The following is a 20,886-nucleotide window of genomic DNA, read 5'->3' on the forward strand; positions in this document are numbered from 1 at the left end:
TTTTGAGCAGCAAGTTGGATGGAACCTCCAGAAATTCCTTCCCACCTAGCTTATTTTATGATTCCATGCCAACAGAAACTAAATGGGGAATGATCAGGAAAGCACAAGGTCCTCATGCAATATACAACTATGTACGCTCTGATCAGAGCCTCCCCTCCAGAATATCATCAATCGGTCCTTCCCAGATAGGTGACGATGCATGCCATCCTCTTCACCCTGCAACTACCCCCACCAGGAAGCCAACAGGAATTTTCCACATAGAGCACCTTTAGGATAAGGCAATGTATTCTTGGTTGGGACTCTCTCAAACAAAGAAAAGATGGTGTGCACCTCTTTTTCAAGCCAGAATACAATCTGACATATTAACCTAAAAAGGTGGCAGCAACAGATACACAGTGATAGCCTACAATTACCATTTCCATATAAGCTGTCAGATTTACAAAAAAGATACTTGAATTCAGTGTAGGGATGGATCAAGATAGAAATCTAGAACTCCGGGACGATGGCAATACAGGCTGACAGGAGGCTCAGAAGTCCCTACGTATCAGTTGAGCACATTGAGTTGTCAGATTAGACTCAGCATAAGGTATTCAACAGGCCCTGGTAAGAGCCTGTCCCAGCAATAAATCCGATCTTGAGGGCAGCTTCATGATGCTCTCTAAAAAGGCAGTGAAAGCACACTCAAGTAGGAATGGGAGAGGCCATAGCTACTTGGTAAGTAGAAACAAACCATAAATTAAATACTCAGTCTGAGGGAGAAACATGCAAATACAAGCTACAGTGTTTCCCAGTACACAGAGCCCAATGTCCAAGTGCAAGAAAGTTCAGTATATGTTTTCATTCAAATCCCTTAGGTGTTACCTATGGGGTAATTGTTTCTACTACTGTATTTACAATACATCCCACAATCAGAAACTTTCATACATTCTACAAAACCTAGATCAGCATAATTTCAAAGCATGTTAAGTTCAATTAAGAAATGCTATACAAACCTTTTCTGTATAGGTATACTGGTGCCAATGCTACAGTTAGAACGAAGAGAAAAGGAGCCGCAATAAGACCTCTATTTCTTCTGTGATAGCTGTCTCCTTGAAAAAAAAATAAAATAAATAATGATTGGTTAGTTACAAAGCAACTGTGTGATACACTACTTCAGCAGAAATACAACCCTGAGTATGTTTTACAGCTATTTGTTTTTAAAAAAGTAACTTCAAAAAAGTAATGCACCAGAGTCAGTTATTAGCAAAACCTTAAGTCAACTCCAAGAAAGTTACATGGTAAGTACCTTAGCTGTGAAGGTACATCACCCACTTGAAAAGTGATTCTTTTTTGGCCTACGAAAGGCCGAGACAGATCTCAGCCAAATGAAATTTCAGCAAGGGACTTGCATTGGATGCACATGGCAAGGTTTTGGTAGCAGGGGGGCTACAGGAGTGGCTTTGGTGAGATGTCAGAAGCTGCTCCCATGTTGGATGGGGCCAGTTCCAGCCAGCTCCGAGACGGACCTGCTGCTGGCCAAGGCTGAGCCCATCAGTGATGTTGGTAGTGCCTCTGCAATAGCATATTTAAGAACACGTGCAACAGCAGTTGGGAGAGAGGAGTGAGAATATGTGAGAGCAACAACCCTGCAGACACCAAGGCCAGTGAAGAAGGAGGGGGAGGAGGTGCAGGAGGAGATTGCCCTGCAGCCCCTGGCAAAGCCCACAGTGAGGCAGGCTGTGCCCTGCAGCCCAGGGAGGCCCACAGGGCAGCAGATTTCCACCTGCAGCTCACAGAGGGCCCCAAGCCAGAGCAGGGGGATGTGCCAGCAGGAGGCTGCGACCCTGTGGAGAGTCTGCGCTGGAGCAGGCTCCTGGCAGGCCCTGTGACCCCCCTGGAGAGGAGCCCATGCTGGAGCAGGTTTGCTGGCAAGACCTGCGACTCTGTGGGGGACCTACACTGAAGCAGTCCATTCCTGAAGGACTGAACCCCATGGAAAGGGCCCACACTGCAGCAGTTCGTGAAGAACTGCAGCTTGTGGTGAGGAACCACGTTGGAGAAGTTCACAAAGGACTGTCTCCCATGGGTGGGGGCCCACACAGGAGCAAGGGAAGAGTGTGAGGAAGGAGGAGCTGCAGAGGTAACATATAATGAACTGACTGCAACCCCCAATCCCTATCCCTCCGTGTTGCACAAGGGGAGGAGGCAGAGAAATCAGGAGTGAAGTTGAGCCTGGCAGAAATGGAGGTGTGAGGGGAAGGTGTTTTATATTTGTTCTTGTTTCTCATTATCCTACTCTGATTTTGATTGACAATAAATTAAGTTAATGTTCATCAAGTCAAGACTGTTTTGCCCATGATGGTTAAATGCTGAGTCATCTCCCTGTCCTTATCTCTACCCACAAGGCTTTTGTCATATTTTCTGCCCCCTGTTCTGTTGTAGAGTGATAGAGCAGCTGGGTGGGCACCTGGCACCCAGCCAAGGTCAACCTACCACACGCCTCATTTCCAACAAGTCTTTAATACATAATTCCAGTGAAGGAGGAAGAATACTACACTGGTAAACCATGAAAATTACTTTTGCACAGAAGTGGGAAATTTTGTCAGTTAGGGACTGCCTTACACAGCCTACAAACCAGATGGTTCCAAACATGTTCTCATCCTATGTTTAAAAAAAAAAAAAAAGCAAGCTCAGCTGAGGCAGTCCCAAAGCAATAAGCAACAGCAGGAAAACTCTCCTTTCTCTTTTTTATATCTATCTGTGAAGGAGGAAAAAAAAGTATGCTTATTGATTCATGCATACGCTAGATGAGAAATTTTATCTAATGGCTCCTAGATGACTCACTCGAAACAACTCAATAGTTTCATTCCAGTTCATGGAAAGCAGTATAAAGAGCGCAACAGTCATTAGCATTATTTACGCAAGGCCAGAAGGTTCAGAAGAGATCTAAGTGTGTCTCCCTCTTTATTGTTACTCGTTTCAAATCACAGCTGAAGGTTTTATTCTCTTGAGATCCCTGCAAAAAGTATATTTCTAAGGGGGATCAAACTGTCAACCTCATCAGTTTTACCAGCCTTAAACACGCTTTTAGCAGACAAATGACTTCTGATGCTTTTTACTCTTTAAATTCAAGTGCCTGAGAAATGAGTAGAAACTTTACAGTCAAAGTTCATACTGCTTCCCAACCTAGCCTCTCAGACTTGTACACACTACCTGACCCATTCATTACCTTTTCTATCTGGATAGCATTGAGTCAAAGAGATTTCAGAGCTCTTTTCTGTTTGAGAGAATTTAATGAAACACGCAGCTTTCTCAGAAGTGCCAACATTCTTCTTAGGGATGAAAATTTCCTGGGTCTGATGAGCGATTGCTTTGCCATTGAACTTCCAAGCATAATTCAGAGGCTTCTGGAAATCTGCTGTACATTTTAACACAAGGTTATCACCACTGATGTTGCAATTTATCTCAGGTTCTGAGGGAGGAGCTAAAAGGAGAGAAAATGTTCTGTATTATTTTGTTTATACACTGCCTTGAATTTTAGCACAGGACAAGGGCTGGAGCAACAAAAGCAGCAGAAAAGCGTACAGATAAAAGTGTATGTGTTAGGTGTGTGCGTGCACACACATGCGCATGCGAAAAATGTATTTCTAGAGGTGGCCCCGTTTGTAGTTCTGCAGTGCCTAGTTTGAGACCCCTCATGCTTCATTGTCAATAAGACTAATAATATACACACTGGGCAAATACATTTCCCAAAGACTACTAGTGAAGCTGCGTAGATCTGCACAGGGTGATACCACAGATATTCAACCCCGTACAATAAGCCTGCATGAGCATCTTTAGTAGATATATACTGCCTGGGATAACCAAACTCTTTGAGCAAGCTGACCAAGTTATCTACCCGAAAGTACACAGTGTGCCATCTACAGACATTCTAGAAGTCATTCCCAGGTGAGTAATGATGGGCACACAAATTAGATGCCACTTTTGAAAATTTGTTTAAAGTGCCTAAGCAAGTTAAGCCAAAGAACAGGCCCCTCTGTTTCTGTTTGCTTCCCTGACAAATAAACAATCCCCTTTCTAGCCTTCTTAAAGTGAATAGTCACGCAAATTCTTCATGTGTTTCTTCCACTACTTACCTAACACAGAAAGTATGAAGGTTAAGACATAAGTTTTTTTCCTAGAATCCAAGTAGTCTAACGCATATGTGCCAGCATCATTGTCTTCCAAGTTAAATATAGTCAAGGACCCATTCTCCTTGTTAAGCAAGCTTCTGTACTGGAAAGAAGGAAAATACGTCGTTTCGCCTTGCCCTTCCCATTCAGCCACTTTATCCTTGTTTTTCGTCCAAATAATTTCCATTATTCTTTCGTCTATTTTTACTGGAAAAGTAAAATTTTCTCCCAAGATGCCAAACACATCGTCACAGCGGATGCGTGCTACAGGGGGGAAAAAAGAAATAAATGTTACTTTAACTGTTGGTTTATAAACTATTGCTTGACTAATGCTGTATCAGATACACTCAAATTTAGGTTAGAAGCACATCACAATGTTGCAAAGTAAGGCCTATGTCAGTTAAGAATTACCCAAACCCGACCTGTCTGCACAATCATGTGAAAGGCACTGCAAAGGGATCCAATTTCCACATTTTAGTCTCAGGTAGAACCATCGTCCTGACTTTCTTCCCATCCTAAACTACTCTATCCTCAGTACTTTCCCTCTGTTCACTTGAATTAGGCCTCCTGCCCATGGTGTGGGGAAAAAGATGAAATGAAGAATGGTTATCATCAGCAAAAACTATCTCAGCATCTTGTTGCAGAATGCCCAGGCTGAAGCTTCCACTGAGCAAATTAACTGCAATTTTCCAGCATGCATTTCCTCATCAGCAAACAATTTCCAGCATTTCCTCAGCAAACAATTTCCAGCATTTCCTCATCAGCAAACAATGCTTGCCAGCATCCTGCTCTTCTGCCTGGTGCCACACCAGAAACAAAGACTTTCTCAGACAGGAAGCTGAAGGCAAGCAATGGGAAACACACTTCTACGTGCTTGGGTACGAACTGCACACACAGGAGGTCTTCTCCATGTCTTATTTCTCATGGACTACCCAAATTGTTTGCAATTTACCCATGAAAGTATTCTTCTCATGTCATTACAGTTTCTACTTCTTCTTGTGTTCGCTTATGCTGTGACCTTTTCCAGGCACGGGAACTGCAAAAAGTAAACAGGGCTCAGAGGGCTCAGCTATCACTCCCACATCTTTTCAACACAACCCACCTGCCTTTCTTTGTCTTTATCTTGTTCAGACAGACTTAAACATCTCATTTGCTTCTGCTGCTCCAGTGTGAGCACCTCTTTCCACCCATCTCAGTCAACAATTTCCAGAAAAGAGAAGAACCCAGGAGCTCCAACATTTGTGTTTGGAGACCACAAGAAGACAGAACGCTGGGCAAGATGAAACACCGTTTTGATCTGATGAAGCTTGGAGTCTTGTTAGAGACTTTTGTTTCATAAAGAGAATTTCTAGGAGCACGTTTTCCTCAAGAAGTCATCTCTCACCACCTAGGGACCTGTAGTTTTCCTAGCATGGAGGAAAAGTCCCTGCTCTGCCCACTGTGAAATTCTACCTCTCAGTAATTTTGGCTCAGCTCACAGATACAACCAAACTGTGGTGGCTTAATGTCAGCATGCATAAGCCAAGCCACAGTGGCTGTTGACAACAGCAAGGTAACATGACTCTCTTCTGGGAGGAAAGCAGCCATTTGCTGGGAACTAAGAACATGAGCAAGGACAGCCACCACTCCTCAGCCAAACACTTATAACTTCCTAAGCCTGGGTTTTGATGCATGTAAACTCTCCACGTCTTTGCTCTCTTTCAGTTAGTCATAAGAGCTAGGGTGGAGCTATGAGGGTAAGATTGTTCCTTCTTCAAGCCCAGAAATGAGACTGGATGAAAGCAGAGCTGCAAAGAAAACACATTTTTCCTCCACAGCTTCTGCTTGGCTTGGGGGCGTGCTGCCCTCTTCAGCACACTCTCGCTAGCTGGTGAGACAAAGGCTTGGCAGCAAGGAGCAGAAGACAGGGAAAAGGTTATCCTTTCAGGGGAGCTGTTGCCACCTCACATCTAAAACCAGGGATCAGACACTTCTACTTCCCTGCTTCGCTACTCCAGTTAAAAAATGAAGAAACCTTCCAGTCAATGACGTCAGCTTCCTTTTTTCAAGGAAATTATACATCATCACACAGGAATGTTGCATAAGGTCTCCACCACATACCTTTGAGCTTCTAAAGAAAGCATGTGTCATACATCTTCCAGATTTCTAAGGAACTCTTTCCCCTTTTTTCTACTTCATTTTATAGAGACAGAGATTTCCCATTCCACAGCAGTTAACTTCTCACAGCTCTCTGCCATGAGAAAAGACAGAGAAGTAACAAAGCAACACTTTCTCATACACTCTTTTTGGAAAGCTAAAAATAAGAATGATATTTCTCTGCTTTCTCCCTCTCTCCTTAGCGCGCCCTATTATTTCAAGATAAAGTTCACACAACAAAGTACTACTGTGCTAAAGTCTCCAGCAGCCTCTACAGAAACTGTCAGACTACCTGCTCCTGTACCTCCTTCAATCCACTCCAGATTCCTTCTTATGCCATGTCTTTGTGTTCTAGTCTTCCAGACAAATCACATAATGAAAGTGTTATGGATAAAGAGAAGCTAACATGGTGTGAGCAAAGCCTCTTCTGCAAATCCATCACCTCATCTCGTCTACGTCATCTGCTGTTCCTATTTCTCCAGCACAGATACCTTTGCCTGCACAGCCTGCTTGTCCTACCCAGGACTCGAGTGTTCTGCCTACGACGCATCAGCTGAACCGTGACATCATCACGGGTGCACAGATTTGGCCCACAGCAAACAGCTGAATCTTATCCTGGTTTCCAGTACATGAAAACATTTCAGATTTTCTCATGTTTGACAACCACTCAGCTAATGCACGTAACCTGGAACTCCACACTAACCGAATCATTTCTCCCGATGCAGAGCTTGGATTGCAGCTTACTCAAGACAAGGCAGAGTCCTTCACTCACAGGGTAACAGGTCACTTGCACAACCTAGCGTGCTACATTCAAGTTTTAATATTCACCTGAGTAATTCTGACTCTTTAAGCGTTTAAGCAGGCTAAAGGTATCCACATGTTCTGTTCAGACTAAGTGGAATTTAATATTCCATTTATCCGCAATAAATGCTTCATTACTGTATTTGTCTACCTGATCTGATTTTCTTCACTACTTTTCTTGGAGCTGATTAGTTATTCCAGAGAACTTCTGTAAGCTGATTCCCTTTTTATTTTTAATGCTATCATTATCATCTTTTTTTATCTCAAGCACCTATTTAAAATGCCTGTGTGTATATGTGTATATATTAGGTCTATACAAGCAGCAGTCAGGCTCCCATATTACCATTAAGATGACAGAATCGTCTAAGTTGGAAAAGACCTTGAAGATCATCCAGTCCAACCATTAACCTAACATTGACAGTTCCCAACTATACCAGATCCCTCAGCGCTATGTCAACTCTACTCTTAAACACCTCCAGGGATGGGGACTCCACCACTGCCCTGGGCAGCCCATTCCAACGCCTCACAACCCGTTTTGTAAAGAAATGCTTCCTAAGAGCCAGTCTGACCCTGCTCTGGTGCAACTTGAGGCCATTCCCTCTTGTCCTATCACATATTACTTGGTTCAAGAGACTCATCCCCCCTCTCTGCACCCTCCTTTCAGGGAGTTGTAGAGGGCGATGAGGTCTCCCCTCAGCCTCCTCTTCTCCAGACTAAACCCCCCCAGTTCCCTCAGCCGCTCCCCATCAGACCTGTGCTCCAGACCCTGCACCAGCTCCGTTGCCCTTCTCTGGACACGCTCGAGTCATTCAATGGCCTTTTTGGAGTGAGGGGCCCAAAACTGAACCCAGTCATCGAGGGGCGGCCTCACCAGTGCCGAGTCCAGGGGTAAGATCCCTTCCCTGTCCCTGCTGGCCACGCTATTGCTGATAAAAGCCAGGATGCCATTGGCCTTCTTGGCTACCTGGGCACACTGCTGGCTCCTGTTCAGCCGGCTGTCAATCAACACCCCCAGGTCCCTCTCTGACTGGCAGCTCTCCAGCCACTCCTCCCCAAGCCTGTAGTGCTGCTGGGGGTTGTTGTGGCCCAAGTGCAGCACCCGGCATTTGGCCTTATTGAAACTCCTCCAGCTGGCCTCAGCCCATCGCTCCAGCCTGTCCAGGTCTCTCTGCAGAGCCTCCCTACCCTCGAGCAGATCAACACTCCCACCCAACTTGGTGTCATCTGCAAACTTACTGAGGGTGCACTCGATCCCCTCGTCTAGATCATCAGTAAAGATGTTAAACAGGAGTGGCCCCAAAACCGAGCCCTGGGGGGACACCACTCGTGACCGGCCGCCAACTGGATTTAACTCCGTTCACCACAACTCTTTGGGCCCGGCCATCCAGCCAGTTTTTTACCCAGCAAAGCGTGTGCCCATCCAAGCCACAAGCAGCCAGTTTCACCAGGAGAATGCTGTGGGAAACGGTGTCAAAGGCCTTACTAAATTCAAGGTAGACAACATCCACAGCCTTTCCCTCATCCAATAAGCGGGTCGCCCTGTCGTAGAAGGAGATCAGGCTTGTAAGGCAGGACCTGCCTTTCATAAACCCATGCTGACTGGGCCCGATTCCCTGGTTGTCCATTATATGACTTTTAATGGCACCCGAGATGACCTGCTCCATGACCTTCCCTGGCACCGAGGTCAGACTGAGAGGTCTATAGTTTCCTGGATCCTCCTTTCTGCTTCTCTTGTAGATGGGTGTCACATTTGCCACCCTCCAGTCCAATGGGACCTCCCCAGTTAGCCATGATTTCAGGTAAATCATGGAAAGCAGCTTGGCAAGCACATCTGCCAACTCTTTCAGCACCCTTGGGTGTAACCCGTCCGCTCCCACAGACTTGTGTGCATCCAAGCGGTGTAGCAGGTCTCCGACCACCTCCTCTTCAACTGTGCTGACCTCAATCTGCTTCCCTCCCCATCTCCCATCTCAAGAGGCTGGGTGTCCAGGGAACAGCCAGTTCCACTGCTAAAGACTGAGGCAAAGTAGGCGTTGAGCACCTCAGTCTTTTCCTCATCCTTAGTTACCATGTTTCCCTCTGCATCCAGTAAAGGAGGGAGATTTTCCCTAATCCTCCTTTTGCTGTTAACGAATTTATAGAAACGTTTTTTGTTATCCTTAACAGCTGTAGCCAAGTTGAGCTCTAGCTGTGCTTTGGCTCTCCTAACGTTCTCCCCGTATAACTTTACTACATCTTTATAGTCTTCATGAGAGACCTGGCCCCTCTTCCAAAGGCAATAGATCCTCCTTTTGTTCTTGAGATCCAGCCAAAGGTCCCTGTTTAGCCAGGTCGGTCTCCTTCCCTGCCTGCTTGGTTTTTGGCACATGGGAACAGCCTGCTCCTGGGCCTTTAAGACTTCACTCTTGAAGTATGTCCAGCCTTCCTGGACTCCCATATCCTTCAAGGCAGCCTCCCACGTGATTTTGAACAGTTTAAAGTTAGCTCTCCACATTCCACAGTTAACATTCCACCTGCTGAAGCTGTGTGGAAAAGTCCTTACTGATTAGCTTATAGCAAGTAACTCAGGAGCTGGGCTTTCTAAATAGTGGATTTTTGCTCTATTTTTTGTAGCTTCACAACTACCCCTTTTTTAGGCTTGGGGTTTTTTTGGTTTTTTTTTAATTGTGAATTCCCCCAGCAACTGTAAGCAGCAGAAAGTTATGTTCCCTCCTAACCCTCAGAACCACCAGTTGCAGAGAACCCTGAAATAAATGTTCAGTCTAGAACGACTATATAAATATTCACCCATAGTCCTCCTAATTCCCTCACAGGCCACAAACATGACCCACTTCCCAAACTCCAGTAAGAAAGTACTTAGACCTGTGGTATAAAAGCACAGGCAAAAAGTATAGCCAGGAAAGAGAGAACAGAGGTGACAACAAGCTGTAGCTGTGTCCCAGGTTATTGCAAGAGAAAAATCAGATTTACACAGGAATGACTGCAAATCTTACACGTAACATCAAAAGCAGAGTTTTTCACCTGCGTACTGCAGCACTCCTGGACAATACAGGGCTGCCTGCATCTACAGAACTCTACACATCAGCAAAGGCAGGACCCAAAGGTGGCACCCACCAACAAGTCGGGTACCTCCCCACCACAAAATCCATACCTTTGGTTATATCCCTCAGCACACGCCTAACAACAGGCAGCATCCCCATGCAAAGGTTACCCGGTCATTTTAAACCTGTGTTGCTGACTAAAAGTGTGAGGATGACCCACCCATTCCTCCCTCTCCTTTGTTTCTGTCTGCCTGTTCCCACAATGAACTAGTTATGCAAAGAGTACAATACACTAAAAGTTAACTTGACACACAACCCCACTTCAAAAAAAACCCAACCAAAAACCCGCAGAAAGATTGCAACACCCAGGTGTGAATTGCCATGGGAACACTGGTGCTTGTGCATGGGATGGAATGGAAAGTGAACCAGAGAAGAACATGAATCAGGCTCCCTTTGGCCAGCAGCACTGGTCTGGCCCCAAGTGCAGTGACTGCACTCACTCCCAGAGCAGTCCTAAAATAGTTACCAGGAAATTATGAGGATTGAGCTGCATCTTAAATTCAACCCCTTGTGTTTAAGCACTTCACTGAGGGCACATGCCTCTCTGCTCTGGGTTCCCAGCCCTAAGTCTCCCTAGGACAGAGGTAAAGCTTTCCAAAACCCTGTCAGAGACAGAGATGCTGCCTCCCTTTTCTCCAGTAACTCACTAGTCAAACCACATGTTCAAGACATTTTCCTGTGTTAAAGAGAAAATGCACAGTCGACTAAAGAGACTAAAAACTTCTCACTAGTGTCCTGATCAGACCAGACCCTCTTGGGCCCAGCTGCATTATAATTCCCTCATGCACACTGGCATAGCCTGAAGAGGAGGAAGAAGGGGCACGTTCCACTGCACAGCTCAGGGAAGCCTACAGGAGGGTTATCAAAGCCTCGGTATGTGACTCTCAGACGAACTTGGTGGATCCCAGCAGAGTGCAGGTACAAGCAAGATGCAGAAAAGCTTGGCTATGACAAGGACTACGCAACCCTGGATACTTCCAGAGAAAGAAACTGGGGAATGGGGAACAAAGAGGAACAAAACATCAGCTCCGCAGGAACAAAGGTACCACCAGAGTCATACACCAGCTTGGGTGGGCTACTCTGGTTCAGAGTTTAAGATATGTGAATTGAGGGGAAGGTGAGAATCTCCAGCAAGTTTTGCGAGTTTAGTTCCAAAGATTGTTCTTTTTTACAATAGCCAGAATTATCAGTTCCTCTGCCTTGTTCCCACTTACATCTCTTCTATTTGCTGAACCTCACAGATCCCTGCAGCTCCCTCCACCCTGCTTCCTGCCCAAGCTCCTTCCACTGCCCTTGTCCTCTGATTGCTTGCCCAGTCTTATTCTTCCTACTACTCACCACAGTCATTGCTACCACGCACTTGTGTACTAGGTCTGCTTGGGATGGAGTTAATTTTCTTCATAGCAGCCTGTATGGTGCTGCGTTTGAGATTTGTGACCAAAACAGTGTTGCTAACACACCAATGTTTTAGCTACTGCTGAACAGTGCTTGCACAGCATCAAGACCTTCTCTCTTTCTCACTCTGTCCAATCCTAGAAGTAGGCTGGGGATGGGCAAGAGGTTGGGAGGGGACACAGCCATGACAGCTGACCCCAACTGACAGAAGACATACTCCCTACCATATGTCATGCTCAGCAATAAAAATGAGGCAGTGGAGAGTTTTTCCAAAGTAGCCATTGCTCAAAGAAGTCTGCTGGTGGGAAGGGGTGAGTGATTTCCTTTGCATCACTTGGTTTTCCCCCTCCCTTTGTTTTCCTCCGTTCACTTATTAAATTGTCTTTATCTTGATCCATGAGTTTTTCTTGCTTTTGTCCTCCTGATTCTCTACCCCATCCTGCTGAGAGGGAGTGAGCAAGTGAGAGCGTTGGGCTTCACATCTTGTTTCCAGATCTCTACCCACCTCTGATTCTTTTGTGCGCCAGGAGGATCTGGTTCACAGCAGTGCACCTGAAATCCTGCTGTCTTTGCCTTTGACAATTAGTCCAACCCACAATTCTGCAAGTCAGGCCCGTTTCTTCAAAGATCTGAAATTGAAGCTCTGAGGCAAGCGCACTGCACACTTCAACACGGATATTGATTGTGCAGCTCTGGCAAATTTTCTTAACCTTTGAAACTTTGCCTTTTGATATAAAATTAATGCGGTGAATGGAGTTAAATCCAGTTGATAGCCAGTCCCCCTGTCCCCCAGGGCTCGGTTTTGGGGCCACTCCTGTTTAACATCTTTATTGATGATCTAGATGAGGGGATCGAGTGCACCCTCAGTAAGTTTGCAGATGACACCAAGTTGGGTGGGAGTGTTGATCTGCTCGAGGGTAGGGAGGCTCTGCAGAGAGACCTGGACAGGCTGGAGCGATGGGCTGAGGCCAACTGGAGGAGTTTCACTAAGGCCAAATGCTGGGTGCTGCACTTGGGCCACAACAACCCCCAGCAGCGCTACAGGCTTGGGGAGGAGTGGCTGGAGAGCTGCCAGTCAGAGAGGGACCTGGGGGTGTTGATTGACAGCCGGCTGAACAGGAGCCAGCAGTGTGCCCAGGTAGCCAAGAAGGCCAATGGCATCCTGGCTTTTATCAGCAATAGCGTGGCCAGCAGGGACAGGGAAGGGATCTTACCCCTGGACTCGGCACTGGTGAGGCCGCCCCTCGATGACTGGGTTCAGTTTTGGGCCCCTCACTACAAAAAGGCCATTGAATGACTCGAGCGTGTCCAGAGAAGGGCAACGAAGCTGGTGCAGGGTCTGGAGCACAGGTCTGATGGGGAGCGGCTGAGGGAACTGGGGGGGCTTAGTCTGGAGAAGAGGAGGCTGAGGGGAGACCTCATCGCCCTCTACAACTCCCTGAAAGGAGGGTGCAGAGAGGGGGGATGAGTCTCTTGAACCAAGTAATATGTGATAGGACAAGAGGGAATGGCCTCAAGTTGCACCAGAGCAGGGTCAGACTGGCTCTTAGGAAGCATTTCTTTACAAAACGGGTTGTGAGGCGTTGGAATGGGCTGCCCAGGGCAGGGGGGGAGTCCCCATCCCTGCAGGGGTTGAAGAGTCGGGTTGACCCAGCACTGAGGGATCTGGTGGAGTTGGGAACGGTCAGTGTGAGGTTAATGGTTGGACTGGAGGAGCTTCAAGATCTCTTCCAACCTCGATGATTCTGTGAAAAGCAACTCTGAGAAGATGCCTCTAAGTTAACTTCATGTTAGAAGTATCCACTGGGCTATATTTCCATGTTGAAAAGAATGTTCCTTTCTCTGAATGCAAATGCATGGGCTCTTATTTTTGTGGCACCTTCTTGATTTGGGTGTTTTCTTTTTGACAAAGCATTGCTTTAGGTTAGTTCTAGTTAAGTCTATTCATTTCATACTAAAAAACATCAACAAAAATATTCCATCTCTAGCAAGTCTGCCTGTTCACACATCAGGATAAAGGTATGTGTACGGTGTCACCAGGACCACACTAAAGGCAGTTGCAAGGAAAAAAGTTTCACAAAATTACTGGTATTTTGGCTGGCATAACTTCTCTAACTTTTAAGGACTGTGGTATCGTGGCTAACACATTGGTCAACCTGCACTTGCACCTCTCTCATACTCGGTTATGCTGCGCTCCTTTAACAGCGAGGGGAAATTTCTGATGTAACAGCCTAGACGATACACGCATTATTAGCAAACTTCACCTACTCACAGCTCTCATTATCACCCTGGATTAAGTAGAGTTTTCACTTCTGCTAAGCAAACCACATGCAGTTTGTCACACTAGTTCTTACTACCCAGCTAGCACAAACATGAATTCACCTCCATCATTCCTATCACTCGGATAGTAACGCAGCCTTACAACCCAAGGATTTTAGCTTTGTATAGTGCTTCTACCTCCTGAGCCTCAGTCCCCAGAAATTACCTCTGAGCAGCATTATGATGTTATTAATTATTCAGTCAGTTATTCTGATCATGGATTTAACCCGTCTTACTATAAGACTATGGAAGTGCAACACATTCTCTAGGAGGCAAAGAAAGACTGATCCCTGCCTTATAAGACTTTCTTATGTGCAGTTCTAGAGCAAGGAAACTTCATCTATTCTGAGGAAGTCAGAGCCCACTAACAGAGCAGTACTTCAGGGTGTTATCATACAAGGGGGGGTTGTTGCAGGACCATGGTTTCCAAATCTTTTGCTGTGAGAGGAACTACATGGGGTAATGGTGGGAAGAGAGCACATAAATCATACTTGTATGTTCTGTAGATATAGTATGAGATGCTCTGCATATACAAACTTAGGATAACCTAATCACTTAAGTCCAGCTTCAGAAGGATTTATATAGTAGACTATTACTGCTGTACCTTGAAGCAAGATTCAGCTAGTTCTTCTGTCAAGAACATAACCAACGAGGCCCTTCTTCAGGTCACACATAGGAGCAGGCTGCAATGTGAGAACTCTTATTCTAAAAATCTTGTGCCCCCTGTCCTGGACAATTAATTAGTTCAGGACAATTAAGCAAACACCTGAATCTACTCATGGGGGTTGGGTGTGGGGGGCCATCCCCCTCTCCCTCCCCCTCCACCTGCTTCTGCCCTCCTTTTGGCAGTCTCAGGGTCCTGCTCCGTTGGCATGCTCCCTGGACTGAGCCAACACCAGACATTAACCTTACAGATTTTTTTGACAAATTATATTGCCATTAACACAATGAGCTAAATCCAGATTGCCCAGGACAGCACGTGGCAGTGTGAGGCGAGGGAGGGGGAGAACTGGGAATCCCTATTTTAGCAATGGTGAACAACTCCCTGAGATGTCGTCCAGTACTGGAGAGGATCACTGTGTCCTGTAGGATACTGATTATTGTTGATCTCTGGGCTTTCCTTAGGCACAGAGCTGACTTGCATTTAAGTCTACTCTGAACTGTCAAAAAAAAAAAAGCAGTTCAAATCCTCTGGCCACGTACTCCCAACATCCAGATAGCACTTCTACGCTGACCCCGCACAGCCTTTATGTAGCTATATGATCAACAGGACTGAGAAAATAATCTGTCTCAACAACTTTCTTTCTTCCTTATACCAAGTTCATTTTCAGCCAGATTATCTTTGCAGTTCTGTTGGTAAAGAATGGCACAAACCGACGATAGAGAGGAACTGTTCTTGTCCTCTTGCAACGCCAGTTTCAATGTACTCCAAACAACAACCTACATCGCTTCCAAACCCTGTATCACCCAGAGAGCCTACAGCCACACCACCCTGAACACAGCCAGTATGGTCTCGTAAGACTGTAAACTGTGAGGAGGATCATTAAAAAAAAGACAAATCCATATACATGATCAAATCTTTTTTTTTTTTTTGACAAACACCTTTAACCACACTGTCAACTCCCAAGATCAAAGGAGTCTGTGCATGTAAGCCGGAGATGACCCTGGCTTTCTAAGGACTAACACCATTAATCACATTAAGCCAAAAAACTATCAGTAACATTTTTCACTGTGTTCATCCTTTAGTGTTAAATATCAATGGCACTTTTTTTTTTCCTGTTTGTTTTTAATATAACAGCCACAGCTCTGGAGGCAAAGATTTATCAAGAGTTTTTAAGCAGGGGGTAGCAGATTATTTATTTTTTCCTTTGTGAGAAATTCAGAACTTCCTCTGTTTATTCAGAAGATGCATGAGACAGCCTACCAAACTAAACACATTCTACAAGCAACCTGATTTTGTTAGGAGACCAGATTTTCACCCATTCATCCTCATGCCTCATGATGTAGTTCCCATGACACCTCTCATGGAGTGGAAAGACACAGGAAAAAACACTGAGCAATCCTGGTATTTTTACTATCAATGAACACATAGAAAGGAGCATAATTTTTGTACGTAGAGAAAGAAAAGGGAAGAAATTTTAAAACAAAACCCACCCAAACCTGTTAACCTGCCTAATGGGAAAGAAACAAAAAGCCACATTTAAGGTAAGCTTGCTTTCTGTGTTGGTCACTTTCAGAAGAAGCCAGAAATAAAGCATGAGCATTGTTAACATTTTCCTGTCAGCCCATGCTCAATATTGTATACGGTAACTTCTGCTCTTAGGTGAACCAGGTTTTCTCCCCTTAACTCGATTTTTCAAAAAGAAGTCGAATTGGGAAACGAAGCATTAAGGAACCCAGCAAAATACTCAAGAACTAGAAGGTAGTAATATTTCTTAAAAACAAGTTGATGCTCAGAACACTGAAAGAGTTCCCTGGCCTTCAGGTGAACCTCACTACAGACACAGAATGCTTCTAGGCACTCCAGTTCACTCACCCAGCGCTTGGACTCAGATGCTCAGAGTAGCAGCAGCATCCCAACTTGTGTAAGGTAAGGTAACAAAGTGCCTTCACACACACAGAAAGTTACAAGAGGATACTCAGTCATGCACTACTAACACTCATTTAGAACTACCTGCAAAAGCACTGCAGGTTAAATGAAAAAGTTGTGTCTAAGGCTGAACAAGGGCAGACCGATTCGCAGAGGTATGCGGAGTGCTGGCTTCTCCACTGGTCCTCCTCGCACACCCGGTCCCAGTGCTGTCTTACAGTCTTGGCTGCTGAACGGGACCTCAAAATCTTAATCAAACAAAACAAGCTGAAGACTTCTGGAATAGTACTGGAGGACATGTCAGGGAGTTATTCTGAACACTCACTCCAAAGCAACAAAAGAGTCACCAAGAAATCCCCTAGACTAGAGGAATGATAAGAACTACATAGAGCAAGGCATGCCACTTGGCGCTTCTAGCAATAGGAGCTACCTCTGATGACAATGATGAAGTTTATACATCTGTCTGCAATTTAAAAAATTCCCAAGTTCTGTTTATGCTTCTCATGTTCATAGCCCTATGCAAGGGCTATGGATATGAGGGCTATGCTCCTCAGGCACACAGGTAGAGTTTGGATTAAGAAGGCCTTTGTTTAGTATTTCACTAAAAGTTAATAGTAATAGTTTACTTCAGAAAAAAAAAGCCCCAACTATTAAAAAAAAAAAAAAACACAATGCAAAACCATTGAGAACTCTGATGATTCTTCCTTGAGCAAGAAGTAGCACAGAATACAAAATAAGCAGCATTTCCATATACAGGGATGACACAAATATTTTCAGAATAAAATCTAGTTTCTTAAATTCCTGGAACTGAGGACAAAGGTAGTGTGGGAGGGCGAGGCTCCCCCGTTTCCGAGGTGCCTCCCGCCCAGTGCCCACTTGCTCAGGAAACGGATTTGTCATACGAGGCCACCATAAAAAATCACACCCATTCCCTACTGTAACCTCCCCGTTTACAGAAATCTGAGACAAACAGCACAAGTACGTCCCCGTGCCAAGAACGGGGAGGGGGATCCTAAACACCCCGCTCGGTGATACTGTGAAATTGTGCCGGGGAAGGGGGGGGGGGGGGGGGCAGCTACCTGGTTCTGCCTTTCAGAAGGGCCGAAAAGTCCACGGCCAGGGGCAGCTCCCCTGCAGCAGCGCGCAGGCGCGGAGCTGGGCGGCGGGCCAGGGCGGGATCCCCGCGGCCGGGCGGGGAACCGCTCCCCAGGCCGGAACCCACCGCGGCTGCCAAACCCGAACCGCCACGGCGAAGCCGCCGCCCTCACCTCGACCCAAGGCCGGGGATAGGGATGGGGGGAGGGTGCCCCTGCTCCTTCCCCACAGCGCGGCCATTAACGCTGGCACCGCGCGCCCGCTCCCTCAGCCCCACACCGGTGAGGGGGAGCCTCAGGGAAGGGGTCCCCGCCGTCGCCATCCCCCTCCTCAAAACTTACCCAGCAAGGACACAAGAAACGGGAGGCACCGCAGCAAAGCCGGCGGCTTCATCGCTGCTCTTCTTAAGAATTAGAGAGGCTGCCGCTGGTGTCCTCCCTGGCCCTTTCCTTCCTCCTCCTCCCTCAGGCGCCCGCTCCGCCCCGCCCCGCCCGCCCCCTCAGGCGGCCGCTCCCCGCCCTCCCGGAGGGGGGCGGGGGCGGCGGCGGGAGGTCCCTCTGGGGTGTTGAGTAACCGGGGTTCCTCTGGAAACTCCGGGCGTCCATTAGGAAAGGGGATTTCAGACTTCGCGGCCACCCCCGGGGTGTCTGGGTGGGTTGCGGGCTGGCAGAGAGGAGCTGGGGTGCGCGGTGGTGCTGCAAAAGGGGGTTTCTGGTTCATGGGGCGCAAGAGCAGCAAGCAAGCGCTGGCGGCAGAAGGTGTCATGTTGCTCTTACAGCAGGGAAGTTTCAGCTCTGCTAAGTGAAAAGCTGAAGTTAAATCAGTTTAGTGTGGAGTGGGAGCCCCACAGGTTAGGGGGAGAACAAATTTCAGCAGGTAACATGCAGCTTGCCGCCTCAGAAAATGATGGTCATGTAAACCTAGTACTGCCTGGAGCCTGGAGTTCGGCAGCGATGCTCCCCAAAGTGCCCACTGTTCTCTTTGGGGAACACCTGGCAATATCTGCGATTGAGGGGTGGGCTCGAGGCTCAGCCTGGCCATGCTCACCAGTTTCACCCAAGGCTGGGTTGGCCTCTGGGGGGGCAACCCTTCTGTCTGAGTGAAGGGAAAAAATGAAACAGAAACCAGCTCTGACTTCTAGGGGTTTCCTTCCACACCAGCTGCTCAGAAGCCCATTCACAAAACTAAAACAAACTTACATTCCCTTTCATTGATCACTAGCCTCTTGACACTACAGAGTGTTTTTGAGGAAGAAAGGGAAAATACCACAACGGTTTAGGAAACAGCACCCAGGGGTTGGTTTCAGCAGCTGTTGAAACATTAATCTGCCGAATACTCAGTGGCAGCCTTGAGTTGGCTTTCCTCACAGCACTGTCACTACAAGCGGACGCTTCATCCTCCTTCGCCTGCATCCCGCTTGCAGCGCGTTATCCTGGCTGAGGACAATCCAGCTGCAGACCTTGCAGCCTTAAAGCATGCTCGGTTCCCAGGAGCTCGACTGCCTGTCCCCCGGAACACCAGCACGGCACCAGTGCTGGACGGGGAGCCTCTCACCACAGGTCTATCCCTCGGCTGGCTCGCTCCTGGTGCGCTTGGCCCGTGTGCTCACTGCCAAGCAGCCATGTCGGGCTATTCAACGCCACTTGGAGTGACCTCAGCTCCGCTCTTCACACAGCAGTGCCCATAGCCGTTCAAAAAAAAAAAAATAAAAATTGGTAGCCATGGAGATCTCTAACCAGAGGGACCTTCTGAAATCAACCCTGAAAATGTTCCAACACTGAGTGTTTTTTTTCCCTCCTTCTAGGAATTGCTGCAAGCATCCTTACCTCATCTCTGCAGGCTGCAGCATGAGCTAGAATGACACTGCACCTTGGGCTGAGCAATGCTGTCTCATTCAGTTCTTCCAAAATCAGAATAATACTGATCCATTCTCCAGAGCTATGTTGGAATGATGTGGCATGTAGCTGGCTTTCAAATGGAGTCAGGCCCATCCCATAAATTCCTTTTGCTCAGTGACAGAAACCCACAACAAGCCTTTCTGTCCTTCTGTTCCCTTTTCCCCTCCGTTCTCAATCTCTGTTAAGTGTCAAAGGGAGCTTCCCACCCTGTAAAGGCTCCAAGTTGCAGTGTCTACACAAGAAGTGGAATGTGGTCACCTTTCTGCTGTATCCTGATGGCAGGAGCAGCTGTTCTCTGCTGCTGACTAGCCCTCTTGTCAGGTAAAATGTCCTCCCAAGATGTCAGAGACTTTGGATTGAACGTTGCTGTGGGGACGATGCCACCTCCACCTTTCACACTACAACTTTCCTGTAAGTTATGAGATCTTTGGGGTTAACAGAGAGAAATCTGAAGCACAGACTGACACTTCCACTCAGAAACAGATTATTTTAGGGTGGAAGGAACTGCAGGAGGTCACCCACACGTACTCAGAGCAGGGCTAAGTTCTTCCTACTGAGTTGCTCCATGTTGTAAAGGATGACTAAGGTTTCACAGGGTAGAGAAAGTGAGAGAGAAACTTGAGCCTGGTGGCTGGTGCCCACACCTAAGATCCTCTGTTTTGGGGAGACTACAGGGATACGTGGCAAGGATGCATTCTCCCTTCTTGTGCATACTTACTCAGTCATACTAGGTAGAAGGTCCATAAAGTACTCGTGAAAGACTCAGGAAAATGACAGGTTTTCCTCCTTTCCTGACCGAGTACCCAATCAGACTTGATCATGTTTTCCCTTCCTTGGTTGCCAAGTCATTCTTTAACGTTTTCTTCCTACTATCTCATAGTTAGGAGACTCTTCTGAAAGTCAGGAGTTTGAATCGCTTTTTGTTGAGGTGAGAACTAAACCTGGTTCCTCTGTCAATCCTGGGAACAACACACAGGAGCCTAGGTGCTTAACGTAAAGCCATGGTTTCTACTCCATGGGCAAAGGACAGAAAATACAGGAGGTGTGATACCAAGTATTCCAGCAGTAGCGTGGATCCAGGCCTTAATGTACAGTCAGCTAAGTTCTGCATGTATTTCATGCCCTCCCTCGAATGCAAAGACCACAGGGATTGGTTTTAAATAGTCATCATTTGCTTAACTCACACTTGGTTTCCCCCAAGGTCCTGCACCGCTACCCTGACTGCAGTGTTTCCGCTATCAATGAACAGTTTTCCAGTCTGAGTGAATTTTCCTGTGATCAGAGTTCTACTTGACTACTGGGCATTTGCAGTGCTTATATGTCTCTGCCAGCTGTTGCTTTGTGGGTGGGGACGTGACATTTTCAGCTGAACATTTTCAGCATTTGCAGAATGTGCAAAC

General features: G+C 46.7%; 1 protein-coding gene across 2 annotated transcripts in view; it reads right to left on the reverse strand.

The window, feature by feature from the left end:
- The window catches only part of CD58 (CD58 molecule), a 41,411-nt gene extending 23,353 nt beyond the window's left edge, over nt 1-18,058 (reverse strand). For both annotated transcript variants that reach the window (XM_074853261.1, XM_074853269.1), the window contains exons 1-4: nt 17,930-18,058; nt 4,116-4,415; nt 3,209-3,463; nt 993-1,088 (exon numbers count right to left, since the gene is read on the reverse strand). In XM_074853261.1, the coding sequence (XP_074709362.1) occupies nt 993-1,088; nt 3,209-3,463; nt 4,116-4,415; nt 17,930-17,981 (703 nt within the window). In that variant the 5' untranslated portion in view covers nt 17,982-18,058. The remainder of the gene's footprint in view (nt 1-992; nt 1,089-3,208; nt 3,464-4,115; nt 4,416-17,929) is intronic.
- Between the last annotated feature and the right edge of the window lie 2,828 nt (nt 18,059-20,886).

This window comes from Strix uralensis, chromosome 2 (genome assembly GCF_047716275.1).
Source record: "Strix uralensis isolate ZFMK-TIS-50842 chromosome 2, bStrUra1, whole genome shotgun sequence".
NCBI classification, from domain to species: Eukaryota; Metazoa; Chordata; class Aves; order Strigiformes; family Strigidae; genus Strix; species Strix uralensis.